Consider the following 16,128-nt stretch of genomic DNA (forward strand, 5'->3'; position numbering starts at 1 on the left):
AGGAGATCTTCCTTACCCAGGGATCGAACCCGGGTCTCCAGGGCCTTGTTAAAATGCAGAGTCCCTGCTCTCAGAACCTACTGAGGCCATTCCCAAGGCCCAGGACTCTGCATTTTATCCAGCTCCCCAGATCAGAGGAAACTGGGGCTCAGAGAGGGGGACTGGCATAGGATTCATGGCAAGACCAGAATCCAGGTCCTTTCCTGACCCTCAGCTGGAGGTCCCACTGCTTCACCACAACAGACTAGGGAAAGGCAGGTAAGGGTTGGGTACTGGCGGGAACATGGGACAGTCTACCTACTACACAGATGTGCTCCCCAGGCAGGGGTGGAGTGGTCTCAGCGGTCCCAGGAGGCGTTCCTGCTCTTTCACCTCGAGGACTGAGCTGAAGCCAGGCACGGCCTGCCTGAGGCTGGAGCACGCCCAGCGGGCACATGGGACTGGGGCTGGCAGAGCAGCCGCGGCAGTGGCATCGGGCACTTGCTCAACTAGGCCAGGCCAGGCCAGGGATTGGGGTGGGGGCTCTGAAGTCCAGGGGGAAGGGATGCTGAAGAGGTTGAGAAGGCTCTGGCTGAGCCTGGTAGGACCCAAGGCCCAGACTGATGCAGCCCAGCCCAAGCTGAGTGCTTGAGCAGATTCTCTGGAAGCTGATTCAGTTGTGAGGGTGAGGGAGGGCCAGCACCCTCTAGGCACCTAAACAAACCATCTATGAAATGGGCTCTGAGATGTTCTCAGAAGGTCCCTGTGCAGCTCCTCAAGTGTCCCCCCAATAGGTCACTTTGGGGGATGGCCCTCTCCAGGTGCCCTTGGGTGATGTTGTGTGGTACTTTACCAGCTTCTTGAGGAAAACCCAAGGATGGGACCCTTTCTTGCTGTGGCTGCCAGGAGGGCTGGAGCTGTGTAGGGCTCACTGGGGGCCCAGTCTGCACTCAGTTCCACCTTCTCTCCCTCACTCCCTGCCAGAGATCAGAAACATGGGCCTGCTGCCCTGTCTTCCTTGTTGGGGGATACATGGGAGTTGCATGTATCACCCAGAGGGGCTGCTCCAGGGAGCCCTTAGGAAACCCTCTCACCCCAGCCCCAAGGCTTGTGTTTGGCCAGACCTACCCTCCTGACTCCACATCTCTCTAGTACCAAATCCTCAGTCCAGGGGACACCCAAGGACTGCCCCCCGCCCCCAGGTAACATGGCTGTGTAGCTCACAGCACAGACACACAGACTCCCCATTGTCAGGAATGAGCAGGACTATCAGACCTCGACTGGGGCCTTCCTTCCCTGCCCTGGGAGTCAGTCACAGCTGCGCTGCTGCATTTGCCGCCCTCCACCCCATGCCCAGGGCCTCTTCTGCCCACCTGAGCCCTTGGGTGAGAGAGACACAGCTGTGAATGGCTCTGACCCAGATTCCCTGTGCAGCCCCACAGCACAGAGTGGGGATCGCCTCCTGGTGGCCTCCCTGGGGTCTGACTGTCCATCACCCAGGGAAGAAATACCTAGCCCAGAACACTCCAGGGACCTGGCTTTGTCTTCCCAGGAGGGGCAGAGTGGATATAAACAGCTGTTATTTTTTCTGCTCACCTGGGAACACTGGGGGTTGGCTTCTCAAGCAGGACTGTGGTTTGACTTCAGTTCCATTTGAAAATCTTTGCTTAAGGCACCTCCCACATTCATCTGATGCCCTGCCTGACCCTACACTTGTCCAGAGGTCACAGCGGCCACCCCCTGCTTCTGGGAAGGGTGCTCCAAGTGCTCTCACAGCCAACCTTCCTTCTGTTTCTTTCTACAGCCCAGCTCCTCCTTCAGACCGGCACTGAAAGGCGGCCCCTCCAGCCTGGTGGCCAAGGCCCAGTCCTTGCCCTCAGACCAGCCTGTGGGGCCTTTCAGCCCTCTGACCGCCTCGGATACCAGCAGCCCCCAAAAGTCCCTCCGCGCGGCCCCAGCCGCTGGCGCTCCTCCAGGCCGGTCTTCCCCGGCGGGGTCGCCCCGCACCCGGCATGCCCAGATCAGCACCAGCAACCTGTACCTGCCCCAAGACCCCGCGGTGGCCAAGGGCGCCCTGGCTGGCGAGGACACGGGCGTCGTGACGCACGAGCAGTTCAAGGCTGCGCTCAGGATGGTGGTGGACCAGGGTGATCCGCGGCTGCTGCTGGACAGCTACGTGAAGATTGGCGAGGGCTCCACGGGCATCGTCTGCCTGGCCCGGGAGAAGCACTCGGGCCGCCAGGTGGCCGTCAAGATGATGGACCTCAGGAAGCAGCAGCGCAGGGAGCTCCTCTTTAACGAGGTGGGAGGAGAGGGTGTGGCGGGCATGTGGCGGGTCAGTGATGGACCTCCGGGAGCACGGACGCGGGGGGAGAGTGCCGGCACTCAGGCATCCCCTCCTGCCCCCAGGTGGTGATCATGCGGGACTACCAGCACCTCAACGTGGTGGAGATGTACAAGAGCTACCTGGTGGGCGAGGAGCTGTGGGTGCTTATGGAGTTCCTGCAGGGCGGGGCCCTCACAGACATCGTCTCCCAAGTCAGGTGGGCAGCTGGAAGGGCGGGGCCCCGGCACTGGCTGCCCCACTGCTCCCTGGGCTCAGATAGCCTGGGTCCCAGATGATTGAGGTACCTGTCACATTGTCCTGAGCCATCCTCCCCACGCCCATCGGCTTGGGTAAACCAACCTTGGGGGTCTTAGGGGAGTGAGGAAGACACTGGGTCTCCAGCCTAGGCCCAGGCCTGTTTCCACCAGGGCTCTGACCTGACTCGGCTCCCCCACACATCGCCCAGGAGCTATGGGGCCCAGTATTGGGGCACCCACTCTGCTCAGCCCCTCTGCCCGGCCGCCCTGCCAAAGCTAACATTCTCTTTTGCTGGTGGCCATGCCTTCTACATCCAGGCTGAATGAGGAGCAGATCGCCACTGTGTGTGAGGCTGTGCTGCAGGCCCTGGCTTACCTGCATGCCCAGGGCGTCATCCACCGGGACATCAAGAGTGACTCCATCCTGCTGACTCTCGATGGCAGGGTAAGCCCTGCCCACCCTGGCACACCCACCATCCCCTTCCTGGCTCCCTCACCTCTCATTCCCTTTCCTCCCCCTCGCCCTAACTCCAGGTGAAACTCTCGGACTTCGGGTTCTGTGCACAGATCAGCAAAGATGTCCCTAAGAGGAAGTCCCTGGTGGGAACCCCATACTGGATGGCTCCAGAAGTGATCTCCAGGTCTCTGTATGCAACTGAGGTAACCACTCTCTCCAGCCCCCAGTCCTCCCAGAAGGGGCTTGGAGACACATGGTTCTTCTACTTGTGGTCCTCCCCAGAGCTTCCCACCAAAGATTGCCCCCAGTTCCTAGGTTCCCGCTTAGTCAGTCCTTTCCACTGGCCCCTTTTGGATGGTTCTTCTCTGGCCTATGACTTTGCTGCCACAAGCTGGCCCCCCAAATGCTCTCCCCCAAGCCCAAGGGCAGGTAGGGGTGTAGCCAGGCTTCCCTGTGTGTGATGGCCTTTCTAAGAGAGTGGCTGACAGCTGTGACCTTGCAGCCAGTGGTCACTTAAGCAGGGCACTGGGCAGGTGGCCAGGAAGGAAGCCAACTCACCAGGGAGACCTGGGACCCACTGCTCCTCTCTGCTTGTAGCCTGCTGCTCACTACCAAGGGGCCAGACTCCGGCCAGTGGAGTCAGGGACATTCTCCTCTTGCAGGTAGATATCTGGTCTCTGGGCATCATGGTGATTGAGATGGTGGATGGAGAACCACCTTACTTCAGTGACTCCCCTGTGCAAGCCATGAAGAGGCTTCGGGACAGCCCCCCACCCAAGCTGAAGAACTCCCACAAGGTCAGTCAGCACACAGGTGTGAGCCTGCAGGCCCCATTCTTCCTGAGGCTTTAAGGATCAGAGCCTGGCTCTCAGGCCCAGCTGCACCTGGGTGTGGAGCCTAGTCACAAACTCTTATGGTCACTCTGACAAGTTTCCACCTGCAGGCAATGACAGGAGCCGAAGAGAACAGAAGCAAGGTTGTGGCAAACCCTGATGTCCTGGAAAAGAATCTAGAGAAACTAACTGAGCAGGACCCCCCTCTACCCCATGTGTTGGGGAGCTATACCACAGCACATGTTCCCAGTCCATCACAGAGAACTGGCTTGCCCTCCCCGGCAGTGTATATCCTAACCACATCTAAACTAGTTTCCCCTTAAAGCCAATGTTCGTGTGTGTGTGTGTGTGTGTGTGTGTGTGTGTGTGTGTGTGTGTGTGTGTTGAACCCTTTCCTGCCAAATCCACCCAAACCCCCAGTCCTTACCTGTGGGTACCCCCTGCTGGTGGCCAGCTCAGCACAGAGCTGCAAAATGGCACTGCCATCTGGTGGCCAGAGTAAGAAATGTCCCAGAGGGTTGAAGCCGGGTGCCTAAATGGCAAAATAGACTGAAGCGACTTAGCAGCAGCAGCAGCAGCAGCCCAGCTGGATGAGAGGACAGACAGGAAACACTTTGAGACAAATGGTCCTTAGAGCCTGCACTCCTGACCCCTAGACTAGCAGATAGTTCTAATTGGCTAATTCCCCAGAGGATGCAGCTTTCTGTAACAGCCTAAGACTCATCCTTATCCTAAAATATTTCTCAGAATGAACCGAGGCAAGACTCCTTGACTTGTCAATGAACTAAGTCAATGAACCTTGACTTAGACTCCAAGGCATCGAGCAACAAAGGAATCTTCTTTTCAGGTCTCACTTTGTTCTCTTCTAGTTTTCAAAACACTTCTTCATCCCTGATCTTTTTTTTTTTAATCTTCACTAAAGCTCTATGTGACAGACAAAGCAAGCAGATATTATCATTAGCCTATTCTACAGATGAGAAAACTGAGCTGTAGAGAAAAGTGCAACTTGTCAAGGGATCAGGGATAGACCCAGAACTGGATCACTGGCACCTTTCCACAGTCTGAACACTGAGAGCCCTGAGAGGCAGCGTAGTAGGTGGGCTGTATTGGGAGCCCAGCTCCCCAGGTACCCTAATGCCATCGCTCAACAGCACTCCTATAGGTGAACTGGCCACTTTTCCTGGACTGATGCTGATTTTCTTTGGTTGTTGTTTAGTCGCTAAGTCATGTCCCACTCTTTTGTGATCTCATGGACTGTAGCTTGCCAGGCTTACCTACCTGATAATCCAAAAAGTGCTAAGCCTGGGAGGAACCAGGAAGTAAGAAACAAGAGAACATAAGGCTTTCATATGATGGTGGAGCCAGGTAGATTGGGTCACCCCGAAGTGGCTACCAGCTGTGGCTTCCTCTCACTGCCCTGCCTCCACAGGTCTCCCCGGTGCTGCGAGACTTCCTGGACCGGATGCTGGTGCGGGACCCCCAGGAGAGAGCCACCGCCCAGGAGCTCCTGGACCACCCCTTCCTGCTGCAGACCGGGCTGCCCGAGTGCCTGGTGCCCTTGATCCAGCTCTACCGCAAGCAGACCTCCACCTGCTGAGCCCAACCCCAGAGTGCGCCTGCCACCTGTGCCCACAGGCAGGGGACACTGGGCCGCCAGCTTGCCAACAGGCCTGCCTGCCTGTCTGCCTCACTCTCTCAGTATTCTCTCCAAAGATTGAATGTGAAGCCCCCAACCTACCCTCCTGCCCCTTAGCCCACTGGGCCAGGCCGGACCTGCCCCTCGGTCAGTCTCCCTCCCAAGAGTCCCCAGTTGCCTTTGGGATGATGGAGACCCCTTCTGCGGGATGACCCTTTGTTATTTGCACAGGGATATTTCTATGAAACATGGAGACCAGCGCTTCTGGCCACGGCGGCCAACACAGCAGAAAAGGCTGCTGTGGTTCTTTTTTATATATATATAATGGTAGTTGTAAACGAGCATCCCAGGTCACCCAAGAGGCAGACTGCCTGTCTTCACTAGGATGCTTGCTGTTCTCAGCTCCAGCTCCAAACCCTGGGGTCTGAGAGGGCCACAGGGAAGGCGTTTATTGCCCGAATCCATCTTCCTCCCTTTGTGTCTGACTTCCTGAAGTTGCAGTTCCTCCTACACTGGCTTCCTGACCCACCTGTGATGACAACAGGCCCCTAGCACAGCCAGCACCCGAGTGTGAACAGCCTGCTCGGAGGATATGGGTGAGGGAGGGGAATTTTCTGGGTGAAAGAGGAAGGAGGCAACTAGCAGTAAAGGTGGTCTCACAGGGTGTGTGTGTGGCGGGGCGGGGGGGAAGGTCACCCATGGCTGGCTTCGGTGAGGCTTCTCCATCTTTTCTCCCACTAAGTTCTGCTCTGAAGGTGACCTGCCTGGCTTCCTATCACTTAAGTCCCAGGTTTCTACCTGACCATGAAGAGGTCTCTATTGTCAAACATATCCCAGGTGCTTGGCAGTTTTCTCCTGTACCGTGGAGTCTGAGAGCCAGGGACCAGAATGGTGAGAGAACAGACTTTGTGAGCTTCATCTCAACAACCAGGTCATCAGGGACCCGCTCCTTTTTGTGTATGCGCGGGGGACCGGTTCATTTCAAAATCCTGGTCTGGGGGAGGTGAACCAACTCCCAGGGGCCATCATGTCACTGGAGTGGGCACCCCACCTGTGCAGACCACCCACCCCTAACTCCTCCTCATACACCTGTCTCCTTGTCCTCCCAGCCTTCAGGGCTGTTGTGAGACAGGGAATCCCAGGGAAGAACTCCAGGTGTCTGGACCCTATCTAGATAATATTTTTAGATTCCTCTGTCCCTAGAGCCCTGCTTTGGGGCAAAAAAAAAAAAAATTGCAAGAACTTTTTTTTAAGGGTCAGAGTTTTAAAAAACAAAAGCATCTTCCCGTTTGTGAATTGTTTGCATTTGTGCCTGTTTTAAATTAAACTGAGTGTTCAAAACCTCTGGCCTCCCTGTTGTCTCTGGGAGTATAGCCAGGCTGTCTTCAAACTAGACACACTGTAGTGGGTGTCCAGGATGGTCCCCCTTCCTCCCTGACGTGAGTTCCCCAATGGCCATCCTGAGTCACAGAAAATCCAACTCTCTGGTGGCAATGAGGGCCGAGAAGGAGGGAAACAGGAAGTGAAAGGCCCTTGGGACTGAATGAGCTGAAAAATAGACAAAGCTCCTTCCCAGGGGAGAAGAACTCAACCCAGAAAGCCAGAGCCATGGGCCGTGCTTGCTGCCACCACGGGGGCTCTGGGGCAGCCACCAGGGATAGTGACCACTTTCTGGAGCAGCGTCTCCCGTTCCCCGTTTGCTTCTCCCACCCCCGGAAAGTCAGCTGCGGCTCTCCTCAAGATGTCTACAGGAAGTGGCCTGGAAATGCCTCTAGTGAGAAAGTGGTCTCCGTTTTGGTTCTTAGAAAGGAAGGAGACCATGAGGAGCTGTGAAGAGCACAACTGGAAATCAAGAAACTTGGGTCTTTAAACTTCTAGCTCTGACACTGATTCCAGCACTTCCTTCCTGAGGTCTCATCCTACCCTCTCTCTGTAAGGGTCACTGAAACCTCTTACCTAGGAGGAGCAAGTCCCACAGACTTTCTCCCCACAGCTCCTTACCGCAACCCCACCTAGACAGCTGCCCTGGTCTGAGGGTCCCAGTCCCACCAGCTCAGCAGCACCTGATTCTTACCTCCAGGAGGCAGCCGCAGTGGGCTGGGCAGAGAAGGAGGCTGAGAGAAGGCGGGACCTTCCCCCTCCCAACGGGAGCCCACAGTCAGGAGTGGTTGGCAAGGCAAAAAGACACCAGTCCTCTTAACTGAAGAACACTGGATTTATTAACTGTTTCCTTTGAGTTCTAAGAGTCCTTCCACTGCAGTGTCATTCCCAAAGCATGTGCATTGTGTCATTAGCTTCACACACAGACCAGTTCTGAGCTTACATCAGCTCCAGTGGCACAGGTGACTTCACAACAATGAAAGCAACAAGAATTTGGAAAAGCAAAATGTTTCGAAAAGTCTCTGCTAGACCAGAGTGAGCTCAAGAGGACCCCAGCCTCAATGTTCTGGGGCTGACAATGAGAGGAAGTTCAGGAGAGCGAATTGTGGTGAAATGTCAAAGTTTTGCACAGAGCTGGGCCAGGTAAGTCTGCAAGAACAGCAAGGCAGTCAAAATACACAATTTAGTTCAGACAGGAAAGATCTGCTGTGGTTTTTTAGAAACAGCACTTTCAACCATCAAACCCTTGGCAACTCCACAGAGAGGAGCGCTTGAAGTTGTTTACCCAATAAAGATGGCCTAAGGTGACCTTCAACCAGAAATCCCCATGTCAGTGACACGTAAAACATGACAGCACCTTCAACACAACATGCAACCCAGACCCACGTCTTCAATGTGGTATTTTGAAGAAGCCAAAATACTTATATTCTTACACCATTAAAAACGTCATAAAAATTAAACACAGTTGGAAAAGGATAAGTGAGCAAGCAAGGATCAGGAAAAAAAGGAGTTTGCACTTGGCACATCCAATTACCACCCGCATCCCACCCCAGATCCTCTCCCTCTGGCTTTCCAGGTGCTTTTTCAGAACTTTTCAGTTCACCCGCCACTCAGACAGTGGGACTGAGGAGAGGCAGATATTTAGGGAGAGAAGAGTGGGGAAAGGGCAAAACACCCCAGAAACGAAAGCAAATCTCATCAGAAGAAAACAGTGCAGAATCAGTAGGCCCCACGGTTCAGAAATCACAGAGGACTGGTTGGAAGCTCCCAGTCTCTCAGAAGTCAGCAGGAGCTCTCCACATGCAGCCTTGGAAGATCTTGGGGTCCTAAGTGAAGGGTCTGGGCTCCTGCTACTCCTCATGCGAGTTTTTTGTTCATTGTCCCTCACTTCACTGCTGTGAAATGACTTCAAGTATCCGGATTTAACATACTACAAGAGGAAGAGGATTCCATGGGTAAGTGCACAGGAACGGAGAAGTACACAGCGGTGATTTCAAGCAAAACCAGAAGTCTGAACTCCGAGCCAGGGGCAACTAGAGCGCAGTGTTGCCACCAGGGGGCACCAGAGATCAAGTCCAGAGTCTGGGCCCTGGCGGCCTCGCAGACCCTGGAGGGGTGGAAGCCCTGCGCAAGCGTCTGACACCTACACGAGGCCGGCCTCTGATAACCCACCCCTCACCGCAGGCCCGATTTCTCGTCACAGGTTATTCTCGCGCTGGGCAGTTTCCTTAGAGTTACTGGCGAGAACCCCTCCGTTCTGCAAAGATGAACACATCGACGTCTTGAAAGGACCCCACTGCCGGCGGGTGAAGGGGCTGCAAACTCAACCTCTGGGGTTCACAAAAAACTCCCCCACGCACCGCTACCACGACCGCTGGGCGCGCGGGTGCGTGTGCTGGCGCTTCCGCAGGGCACGCGATTCGCCGGACCCTCCCGACCCCTCCCGCCCCCTCCCGCTTGGCTGACACAAAGAAGAGGGCGGGGGCGAGGAAGGAGGGGACCAAGGGCTAGGCCAGGAAAGGGCCTTTAACCACCTCTCCACAGTTGCCTCTGACTCACTAATCTGCCCAGTATTGAAGCTGGGCCGAGCCTGCGTCCCACGCGTTGGAGCAGAGGCAGGGGTCCTTGGTCTCGACCTCTAGCATCCATCATCTGCCCTGCCCTCCATTAACGGCCCAGCAAGAAGCAGGAACCCTTTAACAGCCCCCTTCTAGCTCTCGCCAGTTTGATATAATTTAAACCCGGACCTGAGGCTCGTGTGGGCTTCAGACTCCCTCGCGCCGCAGCCGTTTACCGTGGCAAACACTTCAGTCAATTATCCCCCTCGCGGAGCTTCTATTTAAAGAGACATTGTCAGGTTCTTAAGCCTCGGATCAGACCCGCTGCTTTCTGCTTCACATACAAAGACTCAAAACATGAGTTCTTTGAAGATTGGAAGAAATACAATTAAGCAAAGCCTTCGCAACCGTTCCACCCTGCGGGAGCACCCACGTGCGGGACGGGGGAGCTGGGAGGCGGTGGGGACGGGGGAAGGGCTGTGTTCTTTTCATTTCAGGTCTCCGAAAGTGAGAGGAAATCACTCAAGAACCCAGAACTGGGCTGGGCAAGGGGAGAGGGGTGGGGCAGAAGACCCCACATTGTCAATGAAGTTGAATCTTTGGATCAGGCAGAGGGAGCTAGAATTACTCAGCTCCTGGTTCAAGGGACAACTGGCATTCCTCCCACCCCCAAAAGCTGCTTTCAGTGTCTTGAGGCAGGAGTTTCTCCCCAGAAAAACTAAACTTCCAGATTCCTTCCCTCCTGTCCAGAAGGGCTCCCCTTCTCCAATACTCCAGCGCTTAAGGGGAAGGGAGATTTAGGTGGTGTGGGGCGTTATTGTCAGCATCATTGGAGCTGGAGAGGGGAGACTAGGCCTTTGTTCTGCAGGTCAACTCATCTCTGCCTGGCTGATGAGGGTGTGAGAAAACCCTCCAAGGGGAAGGAAACCCTGCGGGAGCCGGACTGCACCTTAGCAAGGAAGGAAGTCCAGCTGGAAGGTTGTAGCCTATGGATCCAGTCTTCTACTCCTTGCTTTCACAACAGGAACAGCAAGCCTTCAGAGAATGTGAGACTTAGGAAGTATCAACAAGCACAAAAAAAGAAATGATAGGGGTCCCTTTCAGAGAGAGGGCTGAGGGAGTGAGGTCTCATCTCAGCAGTAGGGACGAGTTCTAGGCTCTGGGGGTGAGAAACTGCCAGGAAAGTGAGGGGCCTGGGAAAAAGAAATCCCAGTAGAGCAGAGATTGGAAGGTGGGGAGAGCAGGACTCAGCCTCGAGGCTATTTACCGCTGAGCGTGCAGCACCACGGCCTCCGTGCCCCCCTGCCAAGGCTGAGGCCCGGGCACCGAATGTGGCAGAGCATTGGGCTCTAATTCCTGGCCGCTCTCGGGCCCAGATGCCTCCCCGACCAGGCTGGGGATGTCTGGAGCTGTGGAGCGTCGGCGCAAACCCAAGCGGCCAGAGCCGGGATCGCCTTCGGGATGGGGGCTAAGACCAATGGGGGCTTGCACTAAGGTTGGGGGTGCTCCCTCCAGCACCTCCTGCGACCGCCACCGCCCAGCCCCCGAGGACTGGGGCGAATGCGGTAGGGCCATCAGGGCTCCCGCTCGCAGTCGCGCCGCCTCCTCCTCGGTCACGGCACCCAGCGCCAGGCTCATGCTCCGGCCCAGCTCCGGCCGCTCGCAGCCCGGTGCCCGGTGCCGACCGAAGCCCTTACCCCCTGAGCCAGCCTCGCCGCCGTGACCATGACCGCCCGCCGCTCGGGCAAAGCGCGCCAGGAGAGGCCGCGGTAGGCGGCGGGGGCTGGGTCGTCGGCGCTCCGGGCTGGGCGCGGGGACTGGACGGCCAGGGGGGCTGTCAGAGTTGGAGCCCCGGGCCGCGGCGGCGGCGGCTGCGCGGCCCCACGGCCCTGTGAGGGCCTGCACACAGGTCCCGTGGCCGCGGGCGGCCGCCAGCTGTAGGGCAGTGAGGCCCGCCCGATTAGTGCGGTCGAGGCGTAGGCCGAGGCGGCGGAAAGAGCGCACCAGGAACTCGAGCACCGCCCCGTGGCCGCACGCGGCCGCCCACATCACCGGGCTGTTGCCTGCTGAGTCGGCCGCCTCGGGGTCGCCGCTGAACTGCACCAGCAGTTGCACGGCGTCCAGGTGGCCGCGCTCGCACGCCAAGCTGAGCGCTGTGCGGCCGCGCTCGTCCCGCAGGTTCACTGCCGCACCCTGCTCCAGCAGTAGTCGCACAAAGCGCGCGCGCAGCGCAGGGTCTGGTAAACCCACGGCCACCATTAGCGGCGTGCGGCCCTGCTCCGCCCGGCAGTCGATGATGCTACGGTCCAGCGCATCCAGGACAAAGCGAGCCAGGTGCACTTTGCCCGCTTGCATGGCCTCCAGGAAGGTGCGCGTACCCGCTCGGGGGCACAGGTCCTTGGGCTTAAGCATGGCCTCGGCCGCCGCGCCCAGGCGGCCCGGCAGCTCCGCGCGGGGGCGCCCCTGTTCCCGCGCCCCGCCGGGCTCGGGAGTGCTCCGGTATAGCCCCCTCCTTGCGTGGGCGGCTGCAGCCGAGGGTCCTGAGGTTCCGGCTTGGTCCCCAGTTGCCCCGCCGCTCCTGGGCTGCACCCCTGGTGTCTCTCTGCTCCTTTCTTGAGCTTCCCGCCTGAAGGTGTAGATTGCTTTGCTACTCGGGGCTCCGCGCCTGGCCCGCCACGAGACGACGGGAACCGAAACTCAGGCCCCTCCTGACTCGCGCTGCTTTCCCGATGTCCGGCGCCTCTCAGTCCCTTGTGGCTGGGAGCCGCGCCACTCACCCGCACCCGGGGCAGCCCCGCTCCCCAGATGAGACGGTGGCGCCCGCCGTGCGCGGCTGCCTCTAGCCCTGGCGGGGCGCGCCGCTCCTCATCTGCTGGCGCCGCTCCTCCGCCTCCTCCCCTCTCGCGGGGGCCGGGCCACGCCAGGGCGCTTGCTCCTTACTTGGGGGGCTCGGTGGCGCGGGAGCTGCCACCCGCCTGGATACCTGGTTTTATAGACTCGGGGGTCTCCATGACAATGGCTGCCCTAGAAGCGGGCTGAGCTGTCTGGGCCGAAACGGACCCGGCGGGGGAGACCGCCTCTGACCGCCGCCCACCCCTTCGTGGGCCACGATGTCGGGGAGCAGCTCCTCCTCCGCGCTTCCCTGGGACTGCGGCAGCGGGGATGGGGCGGGGGCTGCTCGCCGAGGGCTCTGTGCACCCAACCCGGCCAATCCCCACCCTCCGCCCCCACCGGAGTTGGTTCCCTGGGCTCCTTAGAAACTGGCGGGACCCCGAGCCCGTCGGGGAAGAAGAGAGCTACCCCCAGCGGTGTGGGTGGAAGGAAATGGAACCCCATGAGGGCAGAACCCGACCATAAGCGAGCTAGGGGTGGCGGCGAAAGGCGGACTGGGAGTAAATCACTCCCCAAATCCGGGGAGGGGGTACCTGCGCTGCGCGGGGCTGGGGCCGCTCGGTCTGGCTGGGAACGGCCACTGGAAGTGTAGCGAATCACGCGCGCACACACAATCGTTCCTCCCGCACACGCTCATTCGGCGCGGGGGTGGGAGGGGGAGTGCGCTCTCCAATCTCAGACGTTTCAACCCCGACAAAGCGCCCGCCCGCCAGCTCCCGGCGGCTGAGACGCTGGTGGAGCAGAGACGCGGCGACCGGAGCGGGCGTCTTAAGATCCGAGAGTGCGGCAGCCGCGTTATAAACTCCTCGGCACTGCCTCCCCGCTGCTTCAGGACCCGTCGCTACCCCGGAAAGAGCAAGGGACATGCAAGCCTCGCCCCAGGGTCCCCTTCTCCCTCTTGAGCACAAAACCACCCCCAGACCACAGGACTCTGACCTTTACCACTCGCCAACCTCTTCTGAGAGGAAGACAGCATTTCCTCTCTCCTTCTGGCCCGCTGCTCCACCCTGGGCAGCGAGGGAGGGTTGTGCAGGCCTTGGCGGAGGGGAGTCCGAGCGCCCAAGAGCTGCTGGGGGTGGCGGTGTGTAGGGTGGAATGAATATTTGTGAAGTAAGAAGTGAGTCAGGAATCCACTACAGAATTCACTGAGACTTTTAGTGAGCCAGGCATGGTGTGTTCCCAGGTGTGGGAAATACAGAGGCAGAAATTTGGTCCAGGATGGAAGAGACCTCCCTTCTCAAGATGGAAGACAAGACCAGGACATAAAAAGCCGAGTTTATGGCCTGGGGGCTGAATAGGTCTGTAAAACACAAAACCGAGACAGTCCCTGAAGGAGAAAAGGGAATTGTGGAGCGGGGGACGGGCCCTAGGATATTCCCAGGATAGGCCTTCCAAGATGGAATCTGGCTGCTAAGAAGCAAGGTAGACATCCCTATGGGGTTGCTGAGGCCAGGGAATGGAGACAGGAAAAACACCTTTAGGGGACAATGTTTAGGGCTGCTTTACGGGGTCCTTTTATATGAAAGACAGGAAAATAAAGGCAGAATGAAGTCCAGGCTGAGGACTGCACTGTCCTCAGCCTGGGCAAAGCAGTGACCAGAAGCTTTGCAGCAGAATCTGCCTGGGGAAAGGTATGGGCAGGGAGATTTGTCTCAAGGAAAAGCCAGTGGGCTCAGATGGCAGAGAAGCAAAGTGGATGCCTGGCCCTGCACCCTAAGCATCTCACCTCTCTCCAGCTCCCAGGCTTCCAAGATGTCCACCTGACATAAGGACCAGTCATGGAGCTGCTGCTGCTGCTAAATTGCTTCAGTCGTGTCCGACTCTATGCGACCCCATAGACGGCAGCATGGAGCAGGGGCTCCCAACTCCCCTCTTGCCTGGGGGGAGCATGTGATGTATGCCTGTGCACACCATGAAGCCTCCCCTTTTACTTTTTGCATTTTTTATCCCCCCTACTCCGGGATCTGCCGATTTTCTCTCAAGGTGTCACAGAAAGGGCACAGTATTTGACAGTAGAGTTAAATACCAGCTTGAAGGCATTCACTAGCAGTGTGGCTCCAGGCCGGAATACTCTCATCTGCAAAAGAAAGCCAATAACACCAGCCCTGCCTGCTGCAAGCAACAGCAGCAAGCTAGAGTGTCAAGGAAAGAGCTGCTCAGTTAGAGGACAGAAAGTCCAATCCCACCCCTAGACCGGGGCGGGGAGGAGGCATCCTGGGGTAGGAATAGACTCTCTAACCCTAGCAAGAACGCAGGAATCATCTCCCTGTTTTCTCAGGCTTTAGAAGAAAGGCATTCCTCTCTTCATGACTCAATTTCCCTTTTCCCCAGCATGAAGGAAATTGCTGTCTTCTCTTCTTTCTCTGTTTCCAGGACTAAGGGAGGGGGTATCCCAGAAGTCTGTGTGGCAGGCCGGCCTGACAAACCAGGCCCTGACACCCCCAGGTGGAGGAGAGAAGCAGCCAGAACACAGAAGGGGCACTGGTCCCAAAAAGCCATGCCCCTCCTCCCTGGGCCACCCAACCTCATTTATGTCCTTTTTCTCTGTGGTAGATGAAGAGAGTTCGAAGGAAGAAGGGGAGTTGAGGCAAGACCTCTCTCTGGCCTGTCAGGGTGTGCTGTGCTGTGTACGCTAAGGGAGGAGCAGCAGTTCCATTGCTCCAGCCAGTGCTACCAGCCCAGCGAGGCCTATGGTGGGATGGTGTAGAGGTGGGGTAGGATGGGGTGGAGGGGGGTGGGATGGGGTGGCGAGGGCAATGCCAGATCTCATGCCCTAAAGCCTTTTTGCTCTGACTTCCCTGTGGGCTCAGTATGTTCTGAGCAGAAAAGAAATAGCAACGATGAAAAAAAGCCGAGACTTTGCTTTGGAGCACAGAGGCACCAACAGCCGGAATTAGAAGCTGTCGCTTAGGGAGCTGAAGGCTGACAGGCGATGGAGCTGAGGCAGGCAGGGGGCAGGCAGGCACGCCACACTCCCCTCCCCTCCCACCTGCTGAGCCTCCCCCACTGCAGGCCCCAGGCTGGCAAAGGGCTTCCTCCCAGAGGCGGCTGGGGTCTGCAGTCTGTCACTCTGTCTGCAGCTGCCCCCCTCGCAGGCTCCCTTCTTTCTTCCTCAAGTGTCACCTGCCCCCTCATCCAGTCACGTTGCACCAGCTCAGCAGGGTTGGGCCTGGTGGCACGTGGCTGGGAGATCCAAAGAGCTGGGGGGAGGGGGGTGTAGGGGACGGGGTGAGTCAGCAGGGGACTCTGGCAGTGAGTCAGCAGTGGGACTGGGAAGGGGGTAGGGACCTTTCTCTTTGTGAAAAAGGTGAAACTGAGGCATGTTGCTGCTGGGGCATCTGGCCCCAGCCCCCTAGATCTGCAACAGGAGTGGAACTCAGGTGCCCTTCCCTGGCCCAGATCCCTGAGAGAGAGCATCAGGTCTTCCTCTGCACATCCCTGGGGGCCAGAGATTAATGCACCCCCAGGGTCCAAGGACTATGGCATGTTCCCAGGGGCACCCTGCCGTTTTTCCAGAGGACAGAAAGCAGGAAGGTGGATATTTGCCCCATCTTTCTGGGAAGCCCCCAGCCTCTCCAGGAAGCAGGTCTGCATCCTCTCCCCCATTCCTGGGCATCTTAGCCCCAGGCTGGAGGCCTAGGGACGCTGCCCTGAAGTGACTAAGAGGCAGAGAGCAGGAAGTCTACTTCCAGTGAGCGGCCATTGACCAAAGCTGGGAACTGCCCAGTGCTGGCTCTGGCTAGGTCAGTGAGTTCCTTTAGGCCTGGATGCTCATCCCTGTGAAGTTCTACCCCTGGGTTGAGGAGGAGA

At 57.8% G+C, this 16,128-nt stretch overlaps 2 protein-coding genes across 6 annotated transcripts in view; one reads left to right on the forward strand and one right to left on the reverse strand.

Moving 5' to 3' along the window:
* PAK6 (p21 (RAC1) activated kinase 6) overlaps window positions 1-6,829 on the forward strand; it is a 39,562-nt gene extending 32,733 nt beyond the window's left edge. For all 5 annotated transcript variants that reach the window (XM_061430759.1, XM_061430760.1, XM_061430761.1 and 2 more), the window contains 6 exons: window positions 1,784-2,281; window positions 2,389-2,522; window positions 2,881-3,007; window positions 3,097-3,222; window positions 3,682-3,816; window positions 5,282-6,829. In XM_061430759.1, the coding sequence (XP_061286743.1) occupies window positions 1,784-2,281; window positions 2,389-2,522; window positions 2,881-3,007; window positions 3,097-3,222; window positions 3,682-3,816; window positions 5,282-5,449 (1,188 nt within the window). In that variant the 3' untranslated portion in view covers window positions 5,450-6,829. The remainder of the gene's footprint in view (window positions 1-1,783; window positions 2,282-2,388; window positions 2,523-2,880; window positions 3,008-3,096; window positions 3,223-3,681; window positions 3,817-5,281) is intronic.
* An 855-nt stretch (window positions 6,830-7,684) lies between these two features.
* On the reverse strand, window positions 7,685-13,465 carry ANKRD63 (ankyrin repeat domain 63). Its single transcript, XM_061430764.1, has one exon. It carries the CDS (start codon window positions 11,836-11,838, stop codon window positions 10,690-10,692), a length of 1,149 nt encoding a protein of 382 aa, XP_061286748.1. The 5' UTR covers window positions 11,839-13,465; the 3' UTR covers window positions 7,685-10,689.
* Between the last annotated feature and the right edge of the window lie 2,663 nt (window positions 13,466-16,128).

The sequence above is a fragment of the Bos javanicus genome, chromosome 10 (genome assembly GCF_032452875.1).
Source record: "Bos javanicus breed banteng chromosome 10, ARS-OSU_banteng_1.0, whole genome shotgun sequence".
In the NCBI taxonomy this organism is placed as follows: Eukaryota; Metazoa; Chordata; class Mammalia; order Artiodactyla; family Bovidae; genus Bos; species Bos javanicus.

What these genes read in the sequence shown, in the direction of transcription:
- ANKRD63 (XM_061430764.1), bottom strand. Translation starts at nt 11,838, where the DNA reads ATGCTTAAGCCCAAGGACCTGTGCCCCCGAGCGGGTACGCGCACCTTC.